Here is a 24,962-nt window from a genome sequence, read left to right as displayed (position 1 = left end):
GAGGCAGCTAGAGGAGTCAAAGTAGAATACTAGCACTTTAAGAGTATAGTGTGATAAACATCAAAGCATCCCTGACAGATGGCCATCCACCCTCTGAAGACCTCCAAGGAGGGAGATTCCACTACACTCTGAGGGAGTTTGTTCCACTGTCAAACAGCCCTTACTGTCAGGAAGTTCCTCCTAATGTTGAGGTGGAATCTCTTGTCCTGTAGCTTGCATCCATTGCTCTGGGTCCTAGTCTTTGGAGCAGCAGAAAACAAGTTACCTCCTCAATATGACATCCCTTCAAGTATTTAAACAAGGCTACTTCTCTGTCCCCTGTTAGCATTTTGCCATCTTCTCTACGCAGTGGCCCTACAGTTTCCTTCTTCTTCCTTTTGCTGAGGACATTCCTCATTCATTAATATGGAAAACTAGTAGAAAGAGCTGCAGATGTAGAAAACCCTTGAGAAGAAAACACAACCTTGTTATCAGTACATAGATAAGATGTGAAGGGAGGAGGGCAGCAAATTTACCTAAGCTTCCTATGTCACAGGACCAGGGCTAAGAGCTGGGGAAGCCCTCTGTCTATATCTGACCTCCCTACCAAAGCCTTAATAAATCAGACTGGTGACTTTCCATATACTATATTGGAGCCACATGCTTGCCATTTTTCCCCAATATATTTTCTGTACATTTTACTGGGATCACTTTTAAATGGTTTTGGCCAGGCCATAGCTTCAGGGACAAGTGAAATATAAAACATGGGCCGGTTACAGACCGGCACTTGGGACGTCCACAGGACGTCCCATTTTAAAAAAGGGGCATCTCTTCTAGACGCCCCTGGCTCTAATACGGACTCTGTCCGTACAATATGGCGCCGGCCATTCCACACGGCCGGCGCCATCTTTATGTATCGGACACTGTGTGTCCAAACGTGTCGCGGCGTCTGTGACATCGCGAATGTGCCCCTGGCGCCTCGCAACATCACAGAGGCGCCGCAAGAAGAAGCTCCATTTTGGAGCTTCTTTTTTGGTCCGTGCGGGAGCCGCGCGGTGTGGCTGCTGCGGCTCCCGCACGGAGCAAACGGCGGCGGCGGCAGACCGCCACAAAGCGGCGGTTTATAACCCGCCAAAATTAGAGATTGGCTACGGGATTCTGGGGACTGGGATTTCAAAAACAACAACAACAATAACAACAACAGTTTTTAACTTTTGACAGATTATAATTGTACATGGCAAAATCCTGAGCTATCAGTTTTCTTTTTCCTTTTCCAAAAGCTGCATTGGCAGAGAAATTCCAGCATGATTTCACCTCTGTTTGTTTGTTTGTTTGTTTTTGTTGTGTTACTGGATGCTATTTTGCTGAAGACACAGAATAAAACCAAGCTTGGATTCAAGCAGTCAGAAAGTGTGTTCTGTTCCTCGTGGTAAGCAGAATGCATTGTGCATCCACAAGGCTCCACCTGCTAATCTCACAATAGGAACCTCATTCATGTTTCATGATAGCAGTTGTAAACTATGCATGGTGATGGCCCCACAACCGCCATCATTTTGTATTCTGTCAAAGTGTAAAGTGTGTGCCACACACATATCATGCACACCTTGAAAATTAGCATATAATTCCAGTGGGTGAAATGAGGCAGTGAGTGGAATTTTGCAGAATTCAAGAGCTTCTTTTTGTAATTTGAAGGTGCCACACTTGACAGAATATGTATCTGACGATCAATTAGTAACCTATTCCAGTTGCAATCTGTGTCAAGTTGCAGGTCAGGCAGCTAAGTGACAGCACTATAAAGAGCATCCTCCAATCCTAAATTAAACTTCAGGATTGTGTCAGATACCAGACGGTTTGTATTGGCCTTCCTCAAACTGGAACTGTCTGTGTTTTGGCCTCCAAGTACTGTTCTCTGACCATTGGCCCTGCTGGCTTGGGCTGATGGAAGTTACAATCCAAAACATCCAAAATGCAGCACATTGGGGAAAGCTGGTTTATATAGTCTGGTGGAGTGAGGGGAATCTGCTTAGATTTTAAATGGACTGCTTCCTTTCATACAGGTGTGCAAGTTGATAGAACTGGAAAGCCGCCCCATAGCTCCTGATCTAGGTAGAATGAAAGGGAAAGAACTTGTCAACTGCTAGTCATCCAAATTCAGAGAAGGAAGCAGAGCTATCTCCTCTGGATTCCCAACACTGCATGGCTTCAATCTCTTCTGGAGTTACTGCTTCAAAAATTGCCTCAAAAGGGGTGTTGGGCCCCTGTCAAGTCCATGCTTGCTACTGTTGCTCTTTTCTATTTTAGCGGCTCAGAAATCAGGCTGTGGCAAAGAGGAATTACACACACGTTAACTTTGAAGCAAAATTTCTGGGGACATAGGAACTTCTTTTGCCCAGGAGCACTAAATTAAGGATTCTAAAAGATCCCCAGGTCTGCTCCTCTAACTCTCTCATCAGTATAAAACTGATATCTTTTGCCTACTGTAGTGCCAGGAACCCACAATGAGAATGAATGAGGGGATGGATGAACAGAGAGCCCCAATGTTTGCAGATCAACAGTGTTCTTCTCCATGCTTTCTTAAATGTATTTCTCTTAACCAGCCTGTCCCAGTTGAGCAGGCGCTGTGGCATCCTCCAGTCTCCAGGGGCTACTGGGGAGAAAGTAGCAGCCTAGGGACAGGACCCAGGTTGGAAAGGTTTCTCTCTTCAAGCAAGGAAAGCTTGCTTGCCGAAGCCTGTCCCACTGTGATCTTGCCTTGTCATAAATTAACTACACACACAATTAAAGAGTCTGTCTCGGCTCCAGGAACTGTGGATGTATTTCATGGGGGGAGGGGAGACTTCTGTGTGAGGGCTATAAAACATCTGAGAGCAGAACCTGAGATCCTAGCAGAGGGGCTGGTGGCTGTTTGTCAGCACAAAAGAAGGAACATGGTGTCAAATGAGAGGTGGGGAAGAAGGAAGCGGTGAAGTGTGAAACTGTGTGTTTGCAGGCAAGTGCATCAAATTGTATTTGCAGAAGGAGAGGCCTCTGGATATGATTGTGCCTGCTAGGTTATGTGTGTGTGTTTATTTCATTTATATCCTACATTTTCTCCCAAACTGGGGCTCATGATTTATATGGTTACATAACACATAGACCTGCTCAGACTGCTCCCATTAGGCAGATAATGTAACCACACCACCACTTGACATAACAGCTAGTGACTGGTGTGGCATGGAGGCCAGTCTTCCACCCAGTGTGCAAGTGGGGAACGGGGCCAGTAGGTAGCTGCTTGGCTGCTACATGCAAAGCAGGCACCAAGCAGAATATGCCTCAAGCAGGTTTTGCTTCCTATGGCCCTGGATTCATTGAAGTAAGTGTATGTTATTTTCATACCCTTGGACCAAATCAAATCTGGTATGTCTGGGGTTAACTGGGAGCTGGGGGTGTTGAAGACAACTTGGTCTTTTCCATATGGTGACTTCTTTCTCCTCAAGAGGTAGCAAGTGGTCTATGCAGGTTATTATTATTATTATTATTATTATTATTATTATTATTATTTATAGCCCGCCTCTCTACAAAATGCACTCGAAGCAGCTCGATTATAGGGGATATCTCCACTAGCTCAGCCAGTATGAATCTCTATACCAGATGGAACTTCTCCTATTTGTTCCTGTACTGACCTTTCCTTTCCTTTCTACCTGCTGGTGGACATGTGGTCTTATCCAATCTCACCAACACACTTCTGTCATTCAAACCTGGCCCTGAACTCGTAACAGTATAAAATAACCCAAACTGGATTGTGATGGTACAGCACTTAATAGATGGATTGTCCACTTACCTTTCTTCCTTATCTATGTATTTATCTAGTTAATACAAGATATCTAATTAGCACAAAAGGAATTGCCTAGGTTAACATCTACACATCATCTGCTTCTTCAATGTATATTGCATACAAGACAGGACTTTCTCAGTAGTGGGATCTCAGCTGTGGGGGGGGAACCCACTCCCTCAAGTCAGCCTGGCTCTCTCCTCTTTGAGTTTCCATCTACCAGCAAAGACTGTACAATTTTATATTGCCTTTAGTCCCTTGTGCTCGGGTTGCCTTTTGTAACTGTGTTCAGTGTGTGTGTGTGTGTTTAAAACTGAAGGTTTTTTGGTTTGTTTTTAAAGGATGTTCTTTTTCAGCTTTTATCTGTTTATCTGTTACACTTTGCCTTGAGGGCCTTGGACAGTGAGACGGGATAAATGAAATATTTGGATCTTTTTAGTCTTTCCATTCACCTTCCTCAGAAGTATTATCTGTGAAATTTAAGGCTTAGCGCTGACAAAAGATTTTATAATAATCTAGTAATCTTTAGGTGCTGTAGGCTATATTTCAGAGGAAGGAACTGGCAAAACTACCTCTGAGTATTCCTTTCCTAAGAAAACCCTATGAAATTCATGAGGTTGCCATAAAAAGATAGGCGACTTGAAAGCACATACACACACACAACCTTAAACAATGTTCCATTTTGAGAAAACGTAAAGAGAACAGCAATTCAGGTGTGTTAAAAATAGTAGTAGTGTTCAATAAGAATACTACAATACTATTATTTAAAAATATAAAAGTAACATGAATTTTTAAATTAAAACACTAGAGTAATTTGATATGATCTAGGAAAAAAATCTCAGAGATTGCTAAAAACTGTCAGATTACATTCACACTAATTTTTTCAGTTTACCGTTCTCTATTTTGTTCATTCATTTTTAACAGGGAATATAGGCAATGTAGTTGCATATTTTCTATCTTGTCCTTCCAGGATTTTTCAGATCTGATTGGGCAGGGGTTAAGATTAAGTTGCAATAATCTAGCACAGATCGGTAAGCACCATGGAGACTTTGCTGGACCTTAGCGGCTTTAATGAAGTTTTCTGTTTGCAATATTTTTTTTTTATTCCTGTGGATTTCATGTGGGGAGACTGGTGATAAATAGCTTTTTAATTGTCCCATGAATAGACTCTTTTAATTGACTGATGTCCATTTCTGTTCCCGTGAGCTAGGGGGTCAACATTATTACTTATTTCTAGCATAGAAAGCTGCCCTCCATTCTGCAGGAATTGAAGGAGACAATGGAGTAATTAAGAGAGGCTATTAAAGGGGCAATTAACAGACTATTCATCATTAATCCCCCAGCATACATTAAGAAGAAACAATAAAATAAAACCATAAAAGCAGCCTTGTTGGATCAAACCAAAGGCCTACCAAGTCCAAGATTCTTTTAACATAGCTGGCAACTAGGTGCTCCAACAAGAAGCCCACAAACAGGATGTGAACACAGTTGCCCCCACCTGCTCATGTTACCTAGTAAATGTTTTTCAGAGATATAGTAGCATTCACCCAAACATCAGGTAGCATTTAGCCAGTTTGGCTAGTAGCCAGTTGACACATCCGTTCTCCATGAATGTGTCTAGTGGCCTTGTAAGTTAGCATTCACTGTGTAAGAGGCTATCTTTCACAAATTCCATAGTTTACTACTGCATTGTATGAAGAAACACTTCCTTTTAGCCAGCCTGGATCTCCCATCACCTACACACTCTCATTGGAAGTCCCCTAGTATTATGAGAGAAGGAGGAAAACGTGTGTATATCAGCTTCCTCAAGCTCCACCCCACAACCTCCACCCTTCATATTATATCATATGTGTTCCCTAGCAGCAGGATGATCAGATGTCCTCCTTTTACAGGGCATGGCCTACATTTCAATCTTCTCTCTGTCCAGGAGGAAATCCAAAATGTCTTCCATTTTGAGCTTGACTAAGGAGCCTATTAAGTCACACCATGTTTGCTATTCCTCTTTGATAAATTTGTCTACTTCACAGCCTGGCCTCTCTGAAAATAGGGGATAGGATGGATCCTTCTAAAGTTTTTCTTCCTAAGAACAACAGCAGACAAAACATGTCCCCAAAGCTCAGGGTGCCTTTGTTTCTCAGAAGGGAAGATGACAGCAAACATGATAGGTAATGGGCTGCTTGAGCACACAATGCAAATATTGAAAGGGTTTTTCCCCTTAATTTCAACACAATTGACAAATGAAAAGAATAATTTAAATGTAGATTCAGTCAAAGGTTTGTTGCTATTAAAGTACAATTTTAAGCATTCGTCTTGCTCAAAGTTCTATAAGTATATTGCAAATCAACAAGGCATTTTAACAAAGATAAGTACATCAGAAAAATATGATTGTGTAAATAATAAACTATAGTATTTGTAATATAGCTGTAAATAAAGCATATGAAATGGATTTATATTTACATTTGTGTTTTTAGCTTTTAATTTATAATATCCTACATTTTATGTCTTACCTTTTTCAGTACTTTGTCCTCCTTTGCAGTTATGACATCTGGTCATCCTGCCTCACAGAAAGTTGCTTCAGCCCTTTGACCATTTTTGGTTGCTCTTTCTTCACCTTGGTGCAACCTGCAGATAAGATTTTTTCCCCCATTGATTTTGCAAAGGAAGTTTGGAGAGCAGGACCTAGTTCAAAGTATACATCATCAAAAGCTCTCAATGATAGAGAGACATTGTTGGCTAATCTTCCACTCTGTTCAGTATTGTGCTTTTGTCCTTTCATTTTAGCTCCATTTGTGACAAATTTGAGTAGAGTAGTACTGAAACAACACTGTGACTCTAGTATAGAGTCAGCCTCAACAATTTCTTCCTTACTTCTAATATTAGCTCTATTTAATACAATGGCTAGCATCCTGTGAGTGACTTATAGAGACTTATTTTGTGCTACACGTATGGTGAGTTTATTTTGAAATTATGCAATGGTCCTACTCAGTTTGTGCCAAAAAAGAAGAATTGCAGATGCTGGTGCAACAGTAGGTAGATTGTGCAGTTGTAAATGCACAGTGGATGCACAAAGGTTACATCCATATTCATCTGTGCCCCATCATTGCATACTGTGCAACTGTTATCCAGGCATCTCGTGTTGCACAGTGTTGCTCTTGCTGTTCTGTAAGGGGGTTGCATAACTCTAACATGGCATAACTCCACCAGCAGATATTTATACTACATTGGGACAATGTAAGATTGCAGTCGGTAAGTGGCAGGTGGACCCCAACAAGTATACTATCAAGTTATTATATCTTTCTTATTGAGAGAACTCCCAGTGCATTGTACACTTTCCATAGTACAGCTATTCCTGAACAGTTTGTTTGTTTGTTTGTTTGTTTGTTGTTAAGAAAAAAGAAGGAAGAGGTTGTGGGTAAAATGCAGAAGGATTATAAGTGGAAGACCAAGGAAGGTACAGTATCAGGACCTTCTATAACTGAAGCAGACTCATTGCATGGCAAAATAATCATCTGGATGCACCCAGGGGGAAGTGCTCTTTAAAATGTTGACAGTGACACAGCAAATCTGGTGGTTTTGAAGAAATCAGAGTTGGTATTTTTTTTTCTCATTTCAAGGTAATGTAATTAGATTTGTTCCCTGCTGGGAACCAGAAGAAAGGAAATAGCTAGGTGTGTAGCTACAAGAGACAGAACATTCCCCAAACAAGAATAATGTCCCTGAAGTGAAATTTTCATTCAGTTTCCAAATTTCTAGAATTGTAGAGAGCAAGACATTGAAAAATATTCATACTATGAACTCTTCTATTTGCTGTATTTGTATCCCCTTGGTCACTTTGCAGGCTCCTTTGCTTTATATGCCTAAATTGTATTTCTGAACATTCAGTTTAAGCTTTAAGTTACAACAGTGCTAGGAATTTGGGGACATAGGGGGAAGAACTTTTATTTGGAGGGGCAATGTCTTCATTTTGTCCCCCACCCCCCATAGCACCAGTCCTAATAGCTATAATGTACAAGTTCCCTGTATTTGGGCTGCCTGCCTGGAAACATACTGAGCAGAATGATATCATGATCCAAGGCTTAGGTGTGCATGGCTCCCATCCACATTACAGGATATAGATTGCCTTTGTTTATAACTTTGCAATCTAGCAAACCTGGCATTCCAAAAGATGCCTATCTTTTGGTCAAGAGAATTATCAATGTTAGCTTAGGCCCTGGGTGGGCAATGTGCAGCCCATAGGCCACATGTGTCATACCAGACGAAACATGTGATTTCCAAAGTCTCTATTCTCTGCAAACTGGACTGACCACTGATATTTTTGTTAAAGCTGAGTATACAGAGGAAAACTAAGGGAGGAAAGAGAAATCACACATTTTAAAAAGAACTGAAAAAGTGAGATGACAGAGGATTAATTGGAACTGTCCCACAAATATTTTGAACAGGAGTTTACCACACAGGATTTAAAGTGGGGGGAAAACCTAAAGCGGATTTATTATCAGATGATGTCCAGATTAACCCAACATTAACCCAGACAGAAAGTAGAAAAGACAGGCAAAAGTGCAATTGATTTTCGGACAACGTCACTGTTAAGGTGCATTAACGTGACATTTACCCGGCTAGAAAGTAGACAAAACGTTATTCATTTTGCTTCCGGAAAATCCCAAAAGTAAAAAAAAAAAAATCATGTTTTGTCAACTTTCTAGCCAGTTTAATATTGTGTTAACCCTGATGTGTCTGAAAATCAATCACACTTTTGCATGTCTTCTTAGGTTTTTGAGGAGTTTCAAATCCCATTTCTGCATGGGATGCCTCCCATGAGATAAACTTCAGTGAATGACACTCACTGCACCTTGGCATGGACAAGCTTCGGTTTCTTACAACAAACAATTGTTATAGGAATGCCCTCTTCCTTTCCTTCCCTTCCACTAATTCACTCCAGCCCAGGTTTAAAAAAATAACCCCTTGCCTGCCAATGCTCCCACCTCCTCTTTCCATCCTCATCACTCCCTTCAGTCCCAGCTTAAAATATTGTTCCTCTCCAGCAAACACTCCTATTCCTTCCTTCCATCCCCTCACTCATTCCAGTCCCAGCTTAAAATAGTCCCTTGCCTGAAGACACTCACATTCCCTCTTTCCATCCCCCAAATTACAGTCCCTGTTTAAAATGAATTTCTCTATAAATGGCCAGGTTTAAGTTTATTAAAAGAAATAAACTGGTTTTTTAAAAGTGGGATCCTGTGTAGTTCCAGATGCCTGAATGCAGCTGACAACCCTGCTTCAGTTGCCCACCCTGGCATAGATGAACAAGTATTGTTACAACTGTCCTGCTGCCTTCCCTTGCCCACACTACTTGATCCACAATACTTGATCCATTTGATTAGAATAAAACATACCTGGCCACAAGCAGCACCATTCCTCTCTCTAGCAAAATATGCCACTTTTTATAATATATTCTGCTTTGGTGATTCGGTTTTTGGATTTGGCTTGTTTTAACTGATTCATTCTTAAATTTGTTTAAAACTGAATGATTTTATAAACTTTGTTATATTTATGTTGAACTGTCTATTTCATATGGTGAGCTGTCCTGGGAAATGTTTCAAGGCAAAGATGTAACAGCCTAAATCTTGCTGTTTGTCCCAACATGAGTAAGCTGATTGTATCAATGGCCTGTTACAGACAGCCAAAATAAAGCTGCTTCGAGTCACAGTGGAGGCATGATGTTTCAATGATTCATGCGTCCTAAGAGTCCAGAAGTCGCACCAAAGCCACGCTCCAGCCCTAAGGACTGGAGTGTGGCTTTGGTGTTACTTCTGGACTCTTAAGACGCATGCATCATTGAAACACCATACCTCCACTGTGACTCGAAGCAGCTTTATTTTGGCTGTCTGTAACAGGCCAATGGGATTTACCTGTGTGCTGAATTTCAGTTAATTCAGTGGGTCTGTTTGGGACTAATAGAATTCAAGCTAGTGTTTGTTCTTCATAATGTATTATTCTTTTTCCTCACCTAAGCTGTCTTCCTGCCTTCACTTGCTATGCTGTTTTTTTATCTTGATTCTACCAGCAATTGCCAAAAGTTTTAAATCAAATTTACCAAGAACCAGGGTAGATATCTGCACACCTGCCAAGGATGTACTGTTGTATATCCCCCATTACGATCTCCAGGTAGGCACAAGGCAGAATTTGCATTAATTGGTTCAACTCTTCAATGCTTGTGGTAAATGAGACACACCTTCAGTTACAGCTTGGGCTAGGAGAGGATTACTGGAGCTTGGAAAGGTTCTTTCCCTGGATTACTACTCCCAGTGGTCATGCTGGCTGAAGGATTCTGGAATGCTTGTTGATATTTACCACCAAGTTGACTTTGATTCCTTTAGACAAATTTGATATGTGCCAGCAAGTCGAATTATGGCAAGTCTGTGAATGAGAGACCTCCAAAAGCCTTGGTCATCAATCAAATTGCTTAAGTCTTGCAAACTCTGAACCCTGTTTTTATTGAACCAATCCACCCATAATGTGTTCTTCCTCTTTTACTACTGCCTTGCACTTTATTGAGCATTATCATTTTTTCCAGTGAATCATGTTGTCTCATGTCCAAAGTATGACAGCCCCAGTTTAGTCATCTTGGCTTCTAAGGAGAGTTCAGACTTAATTTGCTCTAGGACCCATCCATTTGTCCATTTAGCAGTCTGTAGTATCTGCAGAACTCTCCTCCAGCATTACATTTCAAATGAGTTTACTTTCTACCTATCAATTTTCTTTACTGTCCAGTTTTCATAAACATACTTAGAAATCTGAGAAGTGATTGGCATATGGCTTTGGTATTAGTCAAACAAAAAAGACTTTTCCAAGCTTTGCAGTTATCAGTAACTGGATGCCAACTCTTTTGTATTAGACGGCAGTGTGGATGATTCATCCATGGATGGTCACATTCATGCCCTATCATGTTAACTACAGTGGTACCTCGGGATACGAAATACCCAGGTTACGAAATTTTCGGGATACGAAAAAATCCCATAGGGAATCATTGTTCCGGGTTACGAATGTTTTTTCGGGTTACGAAAAAACTTTTGGTGCTTTTTTCGGCTTTTTCGCACGGAATCGCGGCTTTTCCCCATTAGCGCCTATGGCAATTCGGCTTACGAAGGCTTTTCGGGTTACGAAAGCGGCCGCGGAACGAATTAATTTCGTAACCCGAGGCACCACTGTATATGAGTTATATAGATTAAGTGCCTTTCTCCTGTTATGTCTCTGCAGGGCAACCAGGACGCCACGGCTCCTCCTGACGCAATGGCCCAGCCCTATCCCCCGGCCACATACCCTCCACCTCCCCAGAATGGCATCCCTGCAGAATATGCTCCTCCGCCACACCCACACCCAGCACAGGACTACTCAGGACAGAGCACAGTCCCTGAGCACGCCTTGACTCTCTACACGCCAGCACAGAGCCACCCTGAACAGCCCGGCACTGATGCCAGCACGCAGTCCATAGCAGGCACACAGACAGTACCGGTATGGAGAAGAAGGGTTCCCCCTACAGAAACTGCCTAGGTGTAAAGGCAACCACTTGGAGTGGGGTGGGGTTGGGTGAAAACTGGTTGAAGAAAGCAGACATTGAAGCAGAACTGGGGGGGGGGGTTTACAATTTTGTACCATAGCTCTTATTGTACTGGCCCTGCCAGGGAACTCTGGGAGTTGTAGTCCAAAAGAGTGATTTTCCCAAGTTTTTGCAAGGAGATAAGGAAGGCAAGGGGGAGGTTGCTTGCAAGACTGCAAAATAGACGTTGGGTGCATAGATACAGGGCTCATACCTCCTCCCAGTTTGTCTGCCTTACATTCTTGCACATTTGACCAGAGGCTCAGCATGCATGGCCTGGTACCAAAATGGAGCAGGTAGCAGCCTTGAACTAGCAGCAAGAGGCAAGCACACCAAGGCATTTCCAGCCCCCTGCTGGTCCCCATGGACATTTGTGGCTCAATGCTTAAGTTTCCTGGCTCCCCTCATGTCCCTAATCACTTGTAATCTACCTGCTTGGCAGCCTGCCAATCCCATTGTGCCAATGATGTGGTTGTAATGCAGCTCTGTGAGGAAGTGCTGAGTGAGCAGTTTCCAGCCGCTCCTCCATCCCTGAGTGCCAGGCTGGCTGTTTGCCACCCCACGGTTGGGAGGGGGAGCCCTGCCTCCCTACATGGCTGTTCCTACACAGGCCCGCAGGGAGACCTGGGTTTAGACCAGGGCTCTTGAATTCCTTATTTCTCTCCCACCTCATGAAAGTTTCTGCCCCAGTTATTATCCCAGATGCCCAAACACTTGTGCCCAAGAATCCTTGGAATCCTCACAGCCTCCCTGTAATGGAGAATAGTATTATTATCCTCATTTTGCAGATGGACAGATCTAGGCTAGAAGAGCTTGCCTAAAACCAGGCAGTAGATTAAAGGACCAAGTGAGATGAGAATTGGTGACTTCCTGAGCAATAATCCCAGTCCTAACTGGTCTGCTGTCTCTACATACCACTAGTCTTGGTATGCCCGTCAAGGTTGGGAGCTCCCCAGCAACCTTTCCATCTGTATACTAAGGTTGTTCTCCTAGTCAGTCCCATAGGGGATGGATGAGCAATTGTGGCCCAAAGGTTTCATGCAGCTCGTGGCCCAAAGTCATGCTGATAATGGAAGCCTTGAGGGAATGAATGAGGGGAGGGGGAAATGGGAGGGTGGAGCTGAAATGAAGGAGCAGTGGAATAAGGAGGGGGGAAGGCCTCTGCAAGTGATCAGTCAGTCCAGCCCTCTAATTGGGAGGGGAGATTGAAAGACAGAGCCAAACCAAGATCACCAGCATGCCACCCTGCAAGGCTCATGGTGCCATGACCTGTTAGCCCCAAGCGAAAATCTCACAAACTCTCCCCCCTTGCTCTGGCACACTTGCACTGGTCCACTATGTGCCCCCATCATCTGCTCTTTTGCCAGGGCAGTGAGCTGTATGTGCAGACAGCTTCAGATGAGACCAGAGTCACAGTGTCGTTCTCCTTTCTTTCTTTCCCCTCCTCCAGCAGACAGATGAAGCGGCACAGACGGACAACCAGACGCTACACCCACCAGAGAGTGGTTCTGACAAGCAACAGCCAAAGCGGTTACACGTCTCCAACATCCCCTTTCGCTTCCGGGACCCTGACCTGCGGCAAATGTTTGGGGTGAGTCCATAAGTTCCCCTCTGCATGCATGTGTGCACGTGCGCGCGCACACACATCCCTCCTGGCCTCACCATGTGCTGCCATCCTGGAAAGGAGCTGGGCTCCAGACAGTAGTAGAAGGCAGAATTAAAGCTGCTGGGATCAAATGCTGTTGTCCAACCTGCTCCCTGAGCCACCTCCACTTTCTGCAGCCTTTGTGCTCTTTTACCACAAAAATGCCACTGTGCCATTTCCTATCAGTTCTTCTGTTGGGTCAGAGCCTTGCGGTATATGCATTGCTAGCCAGGGATGAGAAAGGGATTATGCTGATGATGCCATTCCTATTTTCACTTTACATTCTCTCTTACCCTCTTTTTTTGTTCTTTCCTCTACAGCAATTTGGAAAGATCCTGGATGTTGAAATCATTTTCAATGAGCGTGGTTCCAAGGTGGGTTCAGTCTCTTTGTAACTGATACAGCCCCACTTTCATTGTAGATGTGTCTTCCCAGAGGGTCAGGCTATGGTCTCTCATTCCTGCCCCTATCAGGGCTCTTTGTCTTTTTCTTCAGGAGCATCAAGTTGCCTTCCAGCTTTGAACAGCCTTTCACTTGCACCCCACCCCACATTAGCCACAAACACCGCAGCTATTAAAATTAAACTGAGAGTTTAATTATGAGGATTTAATGTTCAACCTTGCAAGCAAATACAGGCATGGGGGGGGGACTAAATATGCAGTGAACTACAACATTTAAGAGGATTCCATAGCTAAAGTAGTTTAATGCAGGAAAATAACACCCTCTCGTGGTGAAAGTGGAAATCACTGTAATAAAGAGGGAAAAGAGGAAAGCGCTTCCTTAAGGAATCTTGGTACATGGGTTGGTGAAAATGAGAGTTCCATAAAAATATTTTTTTAGTGTTTTAGAAATAAGACTTCAACATGCTTTAGTAACATAGAATTAATTTTGTTTCCAGGAAGATAAGATAGTGTTTGAAAGAGAGTTTGAGAGGGATCTGGAATTCCTTCTGCCACCGGAATAATGTCCCTGCTGAGTTCTCTAGGCCCCGATTGGATCCTAAGGCCAAACTAGACTGTGATGATGGCAATAAGTGATCAGAGTGTATGATGCAACATCGAAATGTAGTGGGGGACAGAGGTGGGAATTGAATGAGGAGTGTGACCTGGAAGGATGGGTAGTTTCCCCTCCCCCTGCATTCCGAAGTTTTACAAACTCAACTACCACCCCCTCAAAAAAGTTGGCATTAGCTTTCCTGGAATTAGGGTTGGAAAGATAAGTACAATGTAGATGTTTGTCCGTTTCCCTCCAGGAGGGCTAATAGTAGCTGGAGAGGAAATTTCTTTGTAGAATCAGCATGTGGAGGGATGGATTAAACATCTCCCTAGCTGCACTGCATCCCTGATCTTATACCCTTCTCCTTCCCAAGCTATATTAAGCTTTGAAAGTAATATTGGGAGGTCCTCTGCACATCATTATCTGACCTGAACCTTAATCCTCTTGAAAGGCCACACCTTTCCACACCCCTACTCTTAATTGTCCAGGAAGGGACTAGATAATCCTGTCTCTTTGAGAGGCTGGCTGAAACACACACCAGTCAATCAGCCCCCGGCAGGGATGTAGCTAGGATTTTAGGAAGGGGGGGGTCCAGACTAAGTGCCACCATTATAATGGGGCTTGGGTGCGGCGGTGCAGCAGTACACACCATTCATTTTTCTAATGGAAGGGGGGGTCCGGACCCCAAGAACCCCCCCCTTGGCTACGTCCCTGCCCCAGGACAACATTCAGATCTGTGACTCCCCCTGGAGGGGATTCATTCCCACCGGGAAAGCTGTAGTGCAACTCTGCCATATCTTATCCTGTAAATTTTGACTCTTGGGAAGCCACTCTCTGTGTCCTATTCTTTTTCAAGCCTGACCCTCCCTTTCTCCTTACTTTGCTCCTTCTCCCCCAGCACTTGGGGTGGCCTGGAGAGTCCATGTCCTGCCTCTCCACCCAGGCCCTGGAGGGCTCTGTCTCTGCTGCTCCTTTACTCACCCCTTCTCTCTGTCCTGTCCTTTCCCACCCATCCCCCCTTTTCTCTCTTCGTCCTTTTCTCTTCCTCCTCCCTCTCCTCTTGCTGCTCTCTCTCTCTCTCTTTCTCTTTCTCCTTTTTCCTTTCTCTCCCCCACTCACAGGGTTTTGGGTTTGTAACTTTTGAAACTAGTGCAGATGCCGATCGGGCACGGGAGAAGCTGAACGGCACCATCGTAGAGGGACGCAAGATTGAGGTGCGAACAGGTGCACTGCCTGCTCTGCGTCGGGCCTAAGGAATCCCATTTGCCAATCCAGCACCACCATTATTTGAAAAAGCACACATACACACGCATACCCACACATCTGCCTCTGGGGCCTCATAGAAAAAGCAGGCGGGCGAGTGGATGTTGCATGCCCTGTGTTGTTGATTTCCATAGGTTGGAGGGGCCAGGGAAGGGAAGGATGCAGAGTAGAAGGGAAGGAAGACAGAATGTATCCAGCAGGTCTGTTGACAGGAATCAAGGAGGAGAGTCATAGAAGGAAGGAAGCATAAGCTTGTGAACTGAGTGGCGGGGGAAGTTGGGAGGCACATTGCCTCAAAATGGTGCAGTGAGGTGCCCCCATCTATTCTGTCCACAAGCTACCTATGGGCATTGTACAATATCCCCAAACCTTCCAGGCTTCCCAGATTAGAAGATTAAATTGAACCATCCCGCATTTGAAAAATGCAAACTCCATTTCAGGGCTTCAGCACTCAATTTGCCACTTGATAAAAAAAAAGATTGCTGTCCACAAAAGCTTATTTTTATTTATTTCCTTATATGCAGCCTTTCTCCCAGGTTGAGATGCAAGGCGGCTTCCAGAGATAGTATATTAGAAATGTTTACCATACAATTTAAAAACAATTAAAATCATTTATAAAACAACCAAATTATACCAACTAGGCCAAATACAATTTATTAGTCTGTAAGGTACCATGAGGCTCTGATGTTATTGGTGCAGCAGACCAAAAGGACCCCCCCCCCCCCCCGCTGCCCATAAACTTGCTTAGCTCTCAGTGAGTTTTCATTTAAAATATTCTTTTATGAGCAAAGAACTGAAGAGCTACAAACAATCAGTGTTTTGGTTGAGTTCTGGGAGAACTGTTGGACCCTTCTCATTCGCTCAGAGTTCTGTGCTAAATATGGTGCTCCTAGAACTGTATAGCTCTGGTTTACCAGGGTGTTGGGGAAAACAAGTACAGTAATGCTATGCTATTGACCCAGACATCCTGTTCTGCTGGAACTCCTGCCCTTTTGCTCTGTGTTCAGTTTCTGAGGTCTTTTCTGATGTGGTGTCATACCAACTGTCCAGTGAATGGTACTTGCACTGTGCATGAAGCCCAGGTAGGGCCCTGCATGTTAGCTGTGAACCTGTTGATACTGGGAATGGTGAATTTCAGGAATGTTTCTTTGTAAAGTTCCCAAAACTGGAAACCACAGCTTTCAACTTGTATCTGAACCTGTGCTATAGGAAGAGCTGTGGGTTGGAAGTAAAGATAGTGTTGGATGGAGAAAGAATCTAAGGCTTTAAAATTATCAGGCAAGGACTTCAGGCATTGGCTGGTATGGCACTGTAGGCAGGCTATGAGAATCCTGCCCATGGGAAAATCTGACCCAAATCCTTATTGGTATTTCTGAATCCTGAAATTTACCTTGAATCTCAAATCCCAGATACCCTCCCAAGGCAGAAGGATAATCTTTGAGCCAAAGGACTGCCAAGAACTCATTTTTTCTGCATTTTTCTCTTCCTAGGTCAACAATGCTACAGCACGAGTGATGACAAACAAAAAGGCAGTCAATCCCTACACAAATGGTAATGGACTAGGAATATGGAGGGAGGCAGGGTTGTCATTAGAGGGTGTGAGGAGTGCATGCCACACCAGGTGACGCCCTAAGGGAAGTGACACCACTGCCCCAAAACAACTGCCTTTGGGTAGAAATGGGCTGTTCCTTCACTTGTGTCCCTTGAAAATGCTGAAGAGATGGTGAGATCAGGGCGAGGCTCTATGGGAAGAGAAAAGAGACACCCCAGGGGTTTTTTTTAATTAAATTGTTTTAAAATAACATTTTATTTTTTAAATAAAATTAATGTTTTAAAATTCTTTTAATTTTTTTTTTAAAAACATCACATCTCACTCTTAAGCCCCATAAAACTATATGTACATGTAAATACAATTAGGCTATGCATATGCTATTGTCATTTAAAAGTATCGTTTTAATGTTGCTAGTTGTTATGTCACAGCTGTTGCCATCACATTCCGTGATACAGGGGAATTTTGATTTACGAGTAACATTAGTACAAAAAGCTTAAGGACTAAGGATTCTGTATGGTGTAATGTGGGAGGAGGTCAGTGGGGGGTGACACCATGAGTACCAGGTGACACCAACCTTAGTGATGCCACTTGCAAGAGGGCAATTGTGTGATCGGCCAGAGCTGGTAACTTCCAAGAGATGGGCAGGGCCTGTTAGATATGCTTGTTCTCTTTTGGGCAACCATGTCTAAAGATGGGGAATGGAGTCTCAGTAGATTCTGGTAACTGGATGATCTTCAGAAATGGAAAAACAAGCTGTGTGAGGTGGGGCTTGGCTTCTTGGTACTTTTCAAAGGGACCCATATAACAAAAATAGGCACTCCTCATCTTGCTTAAGAACACAGTTTCCTCAGACTTCCATATTAAGTGAGCTTGCTACCCTCTCCCAGCAAGGGCTTCTTCTATCTCTCCAACTCCATTCCTCAAATTCTCAACCAGATTCCTCAGGAAGCAAGAGCACAGGATAGCCATGAATTAGGGCAGGGGTAGGCAATCTTTTTGAGCCGGGGGCCGGGTTGCTGTCCCTCAGACAACTGGGGGGCTGAACCCAAAAAATAAATAATTAAATAATTTTTTAAAAATATTAAATATATAAATAAACCAGGACAAATGTAGGACAAAATTTTCAAATGGAAGACACTTTTTTTAAAAAAAATGGAGGACACATGAAAAAATTTGCTGATTTTTAAAAAATGTTAATATAAATGCGTATTTCTGAGGCTTCTATAGACAATTGCTCCCCAAAGGCCTCGGCGGCAGGACCGGGCTGGGGCCGGTCCCAAGGCCTCGCCGGGCTGCATCCGGCCCGCAGGCCGCAGGTTGCCTACCCCTGAATTAGGGTGATGTTTTCATATCTTTTTGTTCTTTTTCTTCAGGATGGAAGCTGAACCCTGTGGTGGGGACTGTGTATGGCCCAGAGTTCTATGCAGGTAATCTGTTAAGGATCTAGCAAAACCACTAAGCTTCAGAGCAGGAATTAGCTTGTTGAGTTTCCATAACATGCTGGCTATAAACAAAGCAAGAAAAGGAAATGAATGAATAAGAGTAGTATGGTGGTTAACACAGTAGACCAATACTTGGCAGACACAGATTCAAATCACTACTCAGTCTTGAGGCTCGCTTCAGTGATTTTAAGCCATTCACATGCTCTCTGCTTCACTCTCTCTCTCACTTTCTCTCTTAGTCAGATGGGCCAATAGTTCTGGTAAATAATGACACTATTCTGGGTCTGGATTTCACACCTGGCCAAACCTAACAGTTGTTCCTGCTCCCTAACCTATCCATTCCATAAATATACTGCAGTTTCATCTGCTCTTTTTCCCCATTAATGGAATCATTAACTGTGGTGTGGGCTGGAATTTTTACCCTTCCCATAATCCCCTCCACAAACTCAACACCCTTACCTAATGTTTCTCTGCAGTACCCATGTTCTTGGTGTTGTTCCTGAACTGGTTGCTCCACAAAGAGACATACTAATGTTAATGGTGAGGTCTTGCTGCATGCCTCTTACCTAGCTCTGGTGGGAATGGGAGCTAGGTGGTTCCATGAGAGGCAGATACAAAGGGAAAGGGAAGGGCGGAGGCTGAAAATGTTATGATTTTTGGACTACAGCTCCCAGCAGTAGACTTTGCAAAGAGTACTATGGCATAGGAAAGACCATAGCAGAGCTTTCCCATGATCCCTCACCTGCTATGTTAACTTACCATGCCTTCTGACAGCTTCTGGGACCAGTAGCCCCAAAAAGGTAATTTTTGGCCTTCCCTGCTTTCTTTCCACTCGGAGGCAAAGACGCTTTTTGGCTGGTTATGGGCTATTGTGGAAGGGTCTTTAAATTGATAAATTTCCTTAATGAAGGATATCAAACAATAAGAAAGTAATGTATGGAAGAGATACGTTGCAGTCTTGTTCATTGAAATGTTAACATTCATTGAGAATTTTAGAGAGATGAGGAAGATAATAAAATCACGAACCGAGGAATAGTGGTATAAGAAATGCTGAAGAACAGAACATAATGGAGAAAGTTGAATGAAGGAGGAATTGTACCGGGAGTCCTTTTCTTTGGGGGGGCGGGGGGGATAGCTGGAAGAGAAAGTATTAAGATTCAGTAATCTATGTATGTAATAAGCCAGTCTTCTTTTTTGCTGTATATATATTGTAAAGAATATTTTAATGATTGAAACAAAATGGGGACCCATATTTTTAACTTCATTATGTTTCAGATGCTTTTAAATTAGGGGTTTTAATGGGAGTGCTTGTTTAATTATTCTTTTTTTAAAAAATCTTTTACACTACAAATCGTTTTAGCTGTATATATTTTTTAAAATTTATATTGTAAGCTATCTTGAGTATCAATATTAGGAAACTTGCGCAGACAAACAAACTGTTCTAAATCCTGAGGAAGAGTAGCGGTCAGATTCAGGCTATCTGTCTATCTATCTATCTATCTATCTATCTATCTATCTATCTATCTGCTAGGGATTTTTTCTTCTTTTTCTAAAGACATCTTCCCTCCCACGCAGAAGAATGGATGGGTAAGCTAGATTTAGCATGTGAGCTGATTCCGTTAGTTTGCTCATGGGGGTTTCTCTCTCTGTCTTAGTGACAGGTTTCCCATATCCAGCCACAGGAACAGCAGTAGCCTACCGGGGAGCACACTTACGAGGCCGGGGGCGTACAGTCTACAACACGTTCCGGGCAGCTCCCCCACCTCCACCCATCCCCACTTATGGAGCGTGAGTATACAGCATGAACAGAGACATTTCCATGGGTTGGGAGCCCCACTTTAGGCATAGCCTCCTCTCTCCTTTTCCCTGGGTCCTAGCAGCAAACCTCAGGTGAGTCAAGGTGGCGGCCAGCCCAACTTGCTAAGTAATGAGTTGGGTGCTGTGTTCACCTACAACAGTGGTACCCAAACTTAGGTCCTCCGGGTATTTTGGACTTCAACTCCTAGAAGCCTCATCCAGCTTGATCAACGCTCAGGAATTTTGGAAGCCAAAGTCTAAAACACATGGATGACCAAAGTTTGGAAACCACTGACCTAGAGCAAGGGTGGGAATCCTCTGGTATCACCCTTCATCATTGGCTGCGCCAGCAAAAGCTGCTCCCCAGCAACATCTAGAGAGCCACAAATGATCTGCCCTTGACCTAGAGGCACAAATCATGATCACTCTAAAACTTCTGTATGGGGCATGCTTGTATTGTTAGGATACCTGGTCACTATATCTGGATTTAAACAGCCTAAGGGCCTATTCATAGAAAAGCAAGATGCTCAGTAGCCAGGTACACCCAGAAGCTCTTATATTCTGCCACACTTAGCAGTTTTCTGTGGTCTTGTCCTTGTTGGTAAGGGCTGCTACACTGATATAATTTCTTTCATGTAGAAAAACATTTCAGTTTGCCATAAAATGTGCAAGGGTGTGTGTGTGTGTGATTTAAGTGACTATGCTGCTAGGTAGCTGAAGAAGTGCAGCAGGTGTGGCTGCCAGAACTATGGGCCGACTACATCAAAGATGTTAATGTGGCAGCTTTACCCATCACCTTCACCTCACAACTGTGAAAGCATATTCTATTTACTTCATCAAGAATCCTCAAATTCCATGGTCAACATGGCCTATTAATTCATGCAGACATATTTTGCGCAAAATATTTATTTGCACTCTCTCAGCTTAAACTGGTGATTTTATATTTTGTGCAGCATAGAGTTGTTGTTTGTGTTTTGCTTTTTGGCAGTAACTTACACATGAGGATCAGCCAAGGCAGATGAACAAGAAAACATGACAAGAGGCCATGTGGGAGGGGAAAGAGAGCTGGGGTAGTCACCCTCCTTACGGACACTTTCTGTAGCCTCAAGCCATGAGGGTTAGGAACTTGTTTTTCTTTTCTTTTCTTCTCTTTATCTCCTCAAGATTAAAATGAACCCGGAGCTGTCATAGTGCCCATGTGAATATTCAAGAACACAAATGTTCAACCCATCTGAAAGGAGCTGTGCCCAGCTTCCCCCAAGAGCATCTGCTCCTCCTTGGTCATCCCATTTGCCTGTCAGGCAGATCACCCCATCAAGCTTGATGACTAGCACATTTGCTTCTCTCCTGCTGTCAAAGCAGAGAAAGGCAATTAACAACCCTGAAAATTTGAGCTACAAATGTCCGCTAGGTGCCAGGGCTGGGACTACCCCTGGGGGGCGAGGATGCACTCACACAGAATGGACTTCAGATGTTTTGTACACATTTAAAGCTAGAAATCATTTTTATTTCCTTTATTGCTTTTTCTTTACTTCCTTTGCAGAGTGGTTTACCAAGACGGCTTCTACGGTGCTGAAATTTATGTAAGTCCATTTCTTTCATCTGCTCATGGAGACCTCCCTTGCTCATTTAAGCTCCAATTTAAACTACAAAGCACATCATTTGTGCCACTCCCCCCATGTGTGCTTGGAAAAGTTACCTTTTCACTTCCAGAATTCCCCAACCAGCATGGCCAGTGGCCCATGCTGCTAAACAGCCCCATGCCCTTGTGAGGAAGAGTGTTACAGATCTGTTCCAAGTGCCACCTGCTCACTTGGGGCCCAAACAGACAGGCCAAAATAAAGCTGCTTCTGGTCTCTTTAAAGAGGTATGCTCTTTAAATGACACATGCATCTTAAGAAGCCAGAAGTTGCACCAAAGCCGCACCACAGTCCTTAAGACTGAAGCGTGGCTTTGGCACGGCTTCCAGCCTCTTAGGTCTCATGCATCATTTAAAGAACATCTCTCCAAAGAGGCTTGAAGCAGCTTTATTTTGGCCTGTCTGTTTGGGCTCTTGGTTACATGATATGAGCAGGTGAACATTTTGCAAAGAAAGAAAGAAAGAAAGAAAGTCAAACAATATCCAGCCTAACCCCAAAGTGTTCCAAAAGAAAGTGTTCCAAAGGAAACTGCCAAAGTGACATCTGTACATCTTCCAAATTCTCCAGAATTTGAAAGATGAACATCAGGCAGCAAAAGAAATGCTTGAAAGCAAAGTTCTCCTTCCACAAGCTGAGGGGAAACCATCTTGAAAGTGTGTAAAATAGAAGAAGGGAGGTGGGTTGAGGCAGTGGTGCCTGCTGTGCAGGTGTGGCATGGTGAGTGCTTTACTTTCTTGCACATGTTCCTGCAAAGGGGAGGATCTATTTCCTGGTCCAATGTCAGCATGCTGTATTACAGCGGCATTTCCCCTCCATATTTAAAATGCTGTGGGCAATATTTCAGGCAGGCGCTGATGGATTTATCAGAAGCAACATCTCGTTAGCACTGCCACCCGCTGGGGAGGTGACATTCTCTCCTCAGCATGTTTAATTTTTTGCAGGTTAATGTTAGTGAGACCCCTGGGGAATGCTAATGAGACTGGTGTTGGACTACTCTTGTGGGTGGTGGGCACATGCCTCCCTCCTGGGCTTGCTTAGCACCTAGTATGCCCCATTTCTGTTCAAAGAACCAGCCTCCTGACACAAAGAGGTGCCTACTTCCCCTAAGCACGTGCTCAGGCAGATGGTCACAGCTCTCATCCTAAAGCCTGGTCTCTCCTCTTTGCTCTAGGGGGGTTATGCAGCCTACAGATATGCTCAGCCTGCGGCAGCAGCAGCAGCTTACAGCGACAGGTAAGCAAATTTACCTTTCATTGAAAATGATGTTGCTGCTCATGACTTGATTTGCCTTCCAGTACTGTCAGATTTCTACCTCCTCCTCCCGAATCAAATAAGAAAGCAGCAGTCAGAACCAAACCAAATCAAACTGCATAGAGACTATATGGCTGGGAAACCTATAACATAATGCAATATAATGTTACAAAATATAACAAAAATTGTTGGAAGATAAAGTCATTCAGTATTTCAAATAATATTTTTTAAGAAGACAATTAATTAATGGCCCTTTATTGATGGAATTTAATGTTCAGTTACACCTGGCAAGTTTTTCTCACAATTAGCCGTGCAACAGGAAGTTTACATAGGAAGATATAATAAAACAGGATATAACCTAGATGCCCTGTTCTTTCAGTTTATTTGGTTGACAATTTCACATTACGTTTTTGAAATACATTGATTACTCCTTGCAAGGTTTGTATGCTTGACATTCATACCTTGTATCTTATTCATGTTTTGTATTCTGTTAGATGCTTAGTGGCCTTGATATTGAGTTCATCCATTTCTTTCTATAATTATGTTTTGTAATTATTATCAATTCATGGTATACATTTTACAGTCCTGTGCTTTCTAAGCATGTTGGTTTGGCTTGGTTCCTTCTTCTCTGAGGCCCAGTGATGAAGAACAGATGAGCCCCTATATTAAGGCAATCCTGACAGGTGACTTCTAGGTAATCAGGAAGGTGGAACATTATTACTATTAGCAAGCCAGCAAGCACCATTTCCCATTCCTGCAAACCTGTGAAGGGGGCCATTGACAATAATGGCCAAGTAAGGGTGGCGGGGATGCAAAAAAGCATCCAGGCTCCAGGATTTTGGCACCAATAGGACACTGTTAGCAATTCATACACATTCTATGGAGAGCATATGCCATGATTCCCTGCCTCTTACTGCATACTTGCTCCAGTTCATCATGGAAATCAACATCACATCTTCCCCCATTGTACATCTACTGGATTTTTGTCTTCTACATGGACATATCTCACTACCTAACAATCTGAAGCCATGATGTGCAAAGGGAATCAAACATTCCCTCTCGCATGGCATATGTGTCTTAAAAGAACCCCACCCCATGATTCTGTTGTACTTCAGATCAACTTAATGATTACTATGATGACCAATAGTGCTTTCTTAGGAAGCTGGTGAAAACATTTGGACTTAATCGTCCACTTAACCCTTGTACTACCTTATTTCCTTTTTAAAAGAATTTGATTAGAATGCCACTTGATTGCTTGAGCTAATTTATCATTAGATAAGAAGGAAAACCCCTGGAGATCATTTTTGCATGTGCACACACATGTGCGCACACATACAGAGCGAGTGATACAATATTTCCCCCCCTCTGTATCATCCCATGGAGCAGAAGTGTGTGTTTAGCTATTCTGTTTTGTCCAAAATGTACAGATATTTTTGTCAAATAGATTGTCTATGAGAAGCATAGCTGTAACACTGATTGGGAGATTGAGCTGTGAACTAAGGGTCAAATCCTCTTTCAACCATGAATGCAAAGAGGTCACCTCAGATGAACCCCAGTTCTTTCAGCCTCCGCCTTCCCATCTGCAATATGGGGTGATAATACTAGTCTACCTTATAGAGCTGTTGAAGGATTACTGAGATAATGTATGTGAAGGAGTCTGAACACTTATGAAAATCACTCTATAAATACTAAGTATTCTTATTATAAAATCCCCTGAGGGTTCACTGCTTAAGATTTTAGCTATTGAATATCAGTATTAAGTTATAACTCCATTCTTCTCTAGGAGTATTGGCCTTAGAGTCTCTGAAATTCAGCTCTTTGTTCATTCTTTCTCTCTCAAAATCCTCTTATAATTTCCTTCACATTTCCAATATTGACAAAGGATCTGTCCCTTCCCATTTCCCAAATCCAGCCACAAAGCTAGTCATTTTCTAGCTTCTTCATACTAGTTCTGTTCAGCCTGACTTCCTTCTCTGTCCAGCTACCATCCTA

The 24,962-nt window shown here is 43.1% G+C and overlaps 1 protein-coding gene across 7 annotated transcripts in view; it reads left to right on the top strand.

The window, feature by feature from the left end:
* Positions 1–24,962, top strand: part of RBFOX3 (RNA binding fox-1 homolog 3) — a 601,172-nt gene that overhangs the window by 570,375 nt on the left and 5,835 nt on the right. For 5 of the 7 annotated variants that reach the window (XM_042452601.1, XM_042452604.1, XM_042452605.1 and 2 more), the window contains 9 exons: positions 11,045–11,299; positions 12,835–12,975; positions 13,350–13,403; positions 15,147–15,239; positions 16,779–16,839; positions 18,214–18,267; positions 19,938–20,070; positions 21,623–21,662; positions 22,891–22,952. In XM_042452601.1, coding sequence (XP_042308535.1) covers positions 11,045–11,299; positions 12,835–12,975; positions 13,350–13,403; positions 15,147–15,239; positions 16,779–16,839; positions 18,214–18,267; positions 19,938–20,070; positions 21,623–21,662; positions 22,891–22,952 — 893 coding nt within the window. The remainder of the gene's footprint in view (positions 1–11,044; positions 11,300–12,834; positions 12,976–13,349; positions 13,404–15,146; positions 15,240–16,778; positions 16,840–18,213; positions 18,268–19,937; positions 20,071–21,622; positions 21,663–22,890; positions 22,953–24,962) is intronic. The other 2 variants (XM_042452600.1, XM_042452603.1) reach the window with 1 other exon arrangement.

The sequence above is a fragment of the Sceloporus undulatus genome, chromosome 2 (assembly GCF_019175285.1).
Source record: "Sceloporus undulatus isolate JIND9_A2432 ecotype Alabama chromosome 2, SceUnd_v1.1, whole genome shotgun sequence".
NCBI lineage: Eukaryota > Metazoa > Chordata > Lepidosauria > Squamata > Phrynosomatidae > Sceloporus > Sceloporus undulatus.
This window is presented reverse-complemented; position numbering and strand designations above follow the sequence as displayed.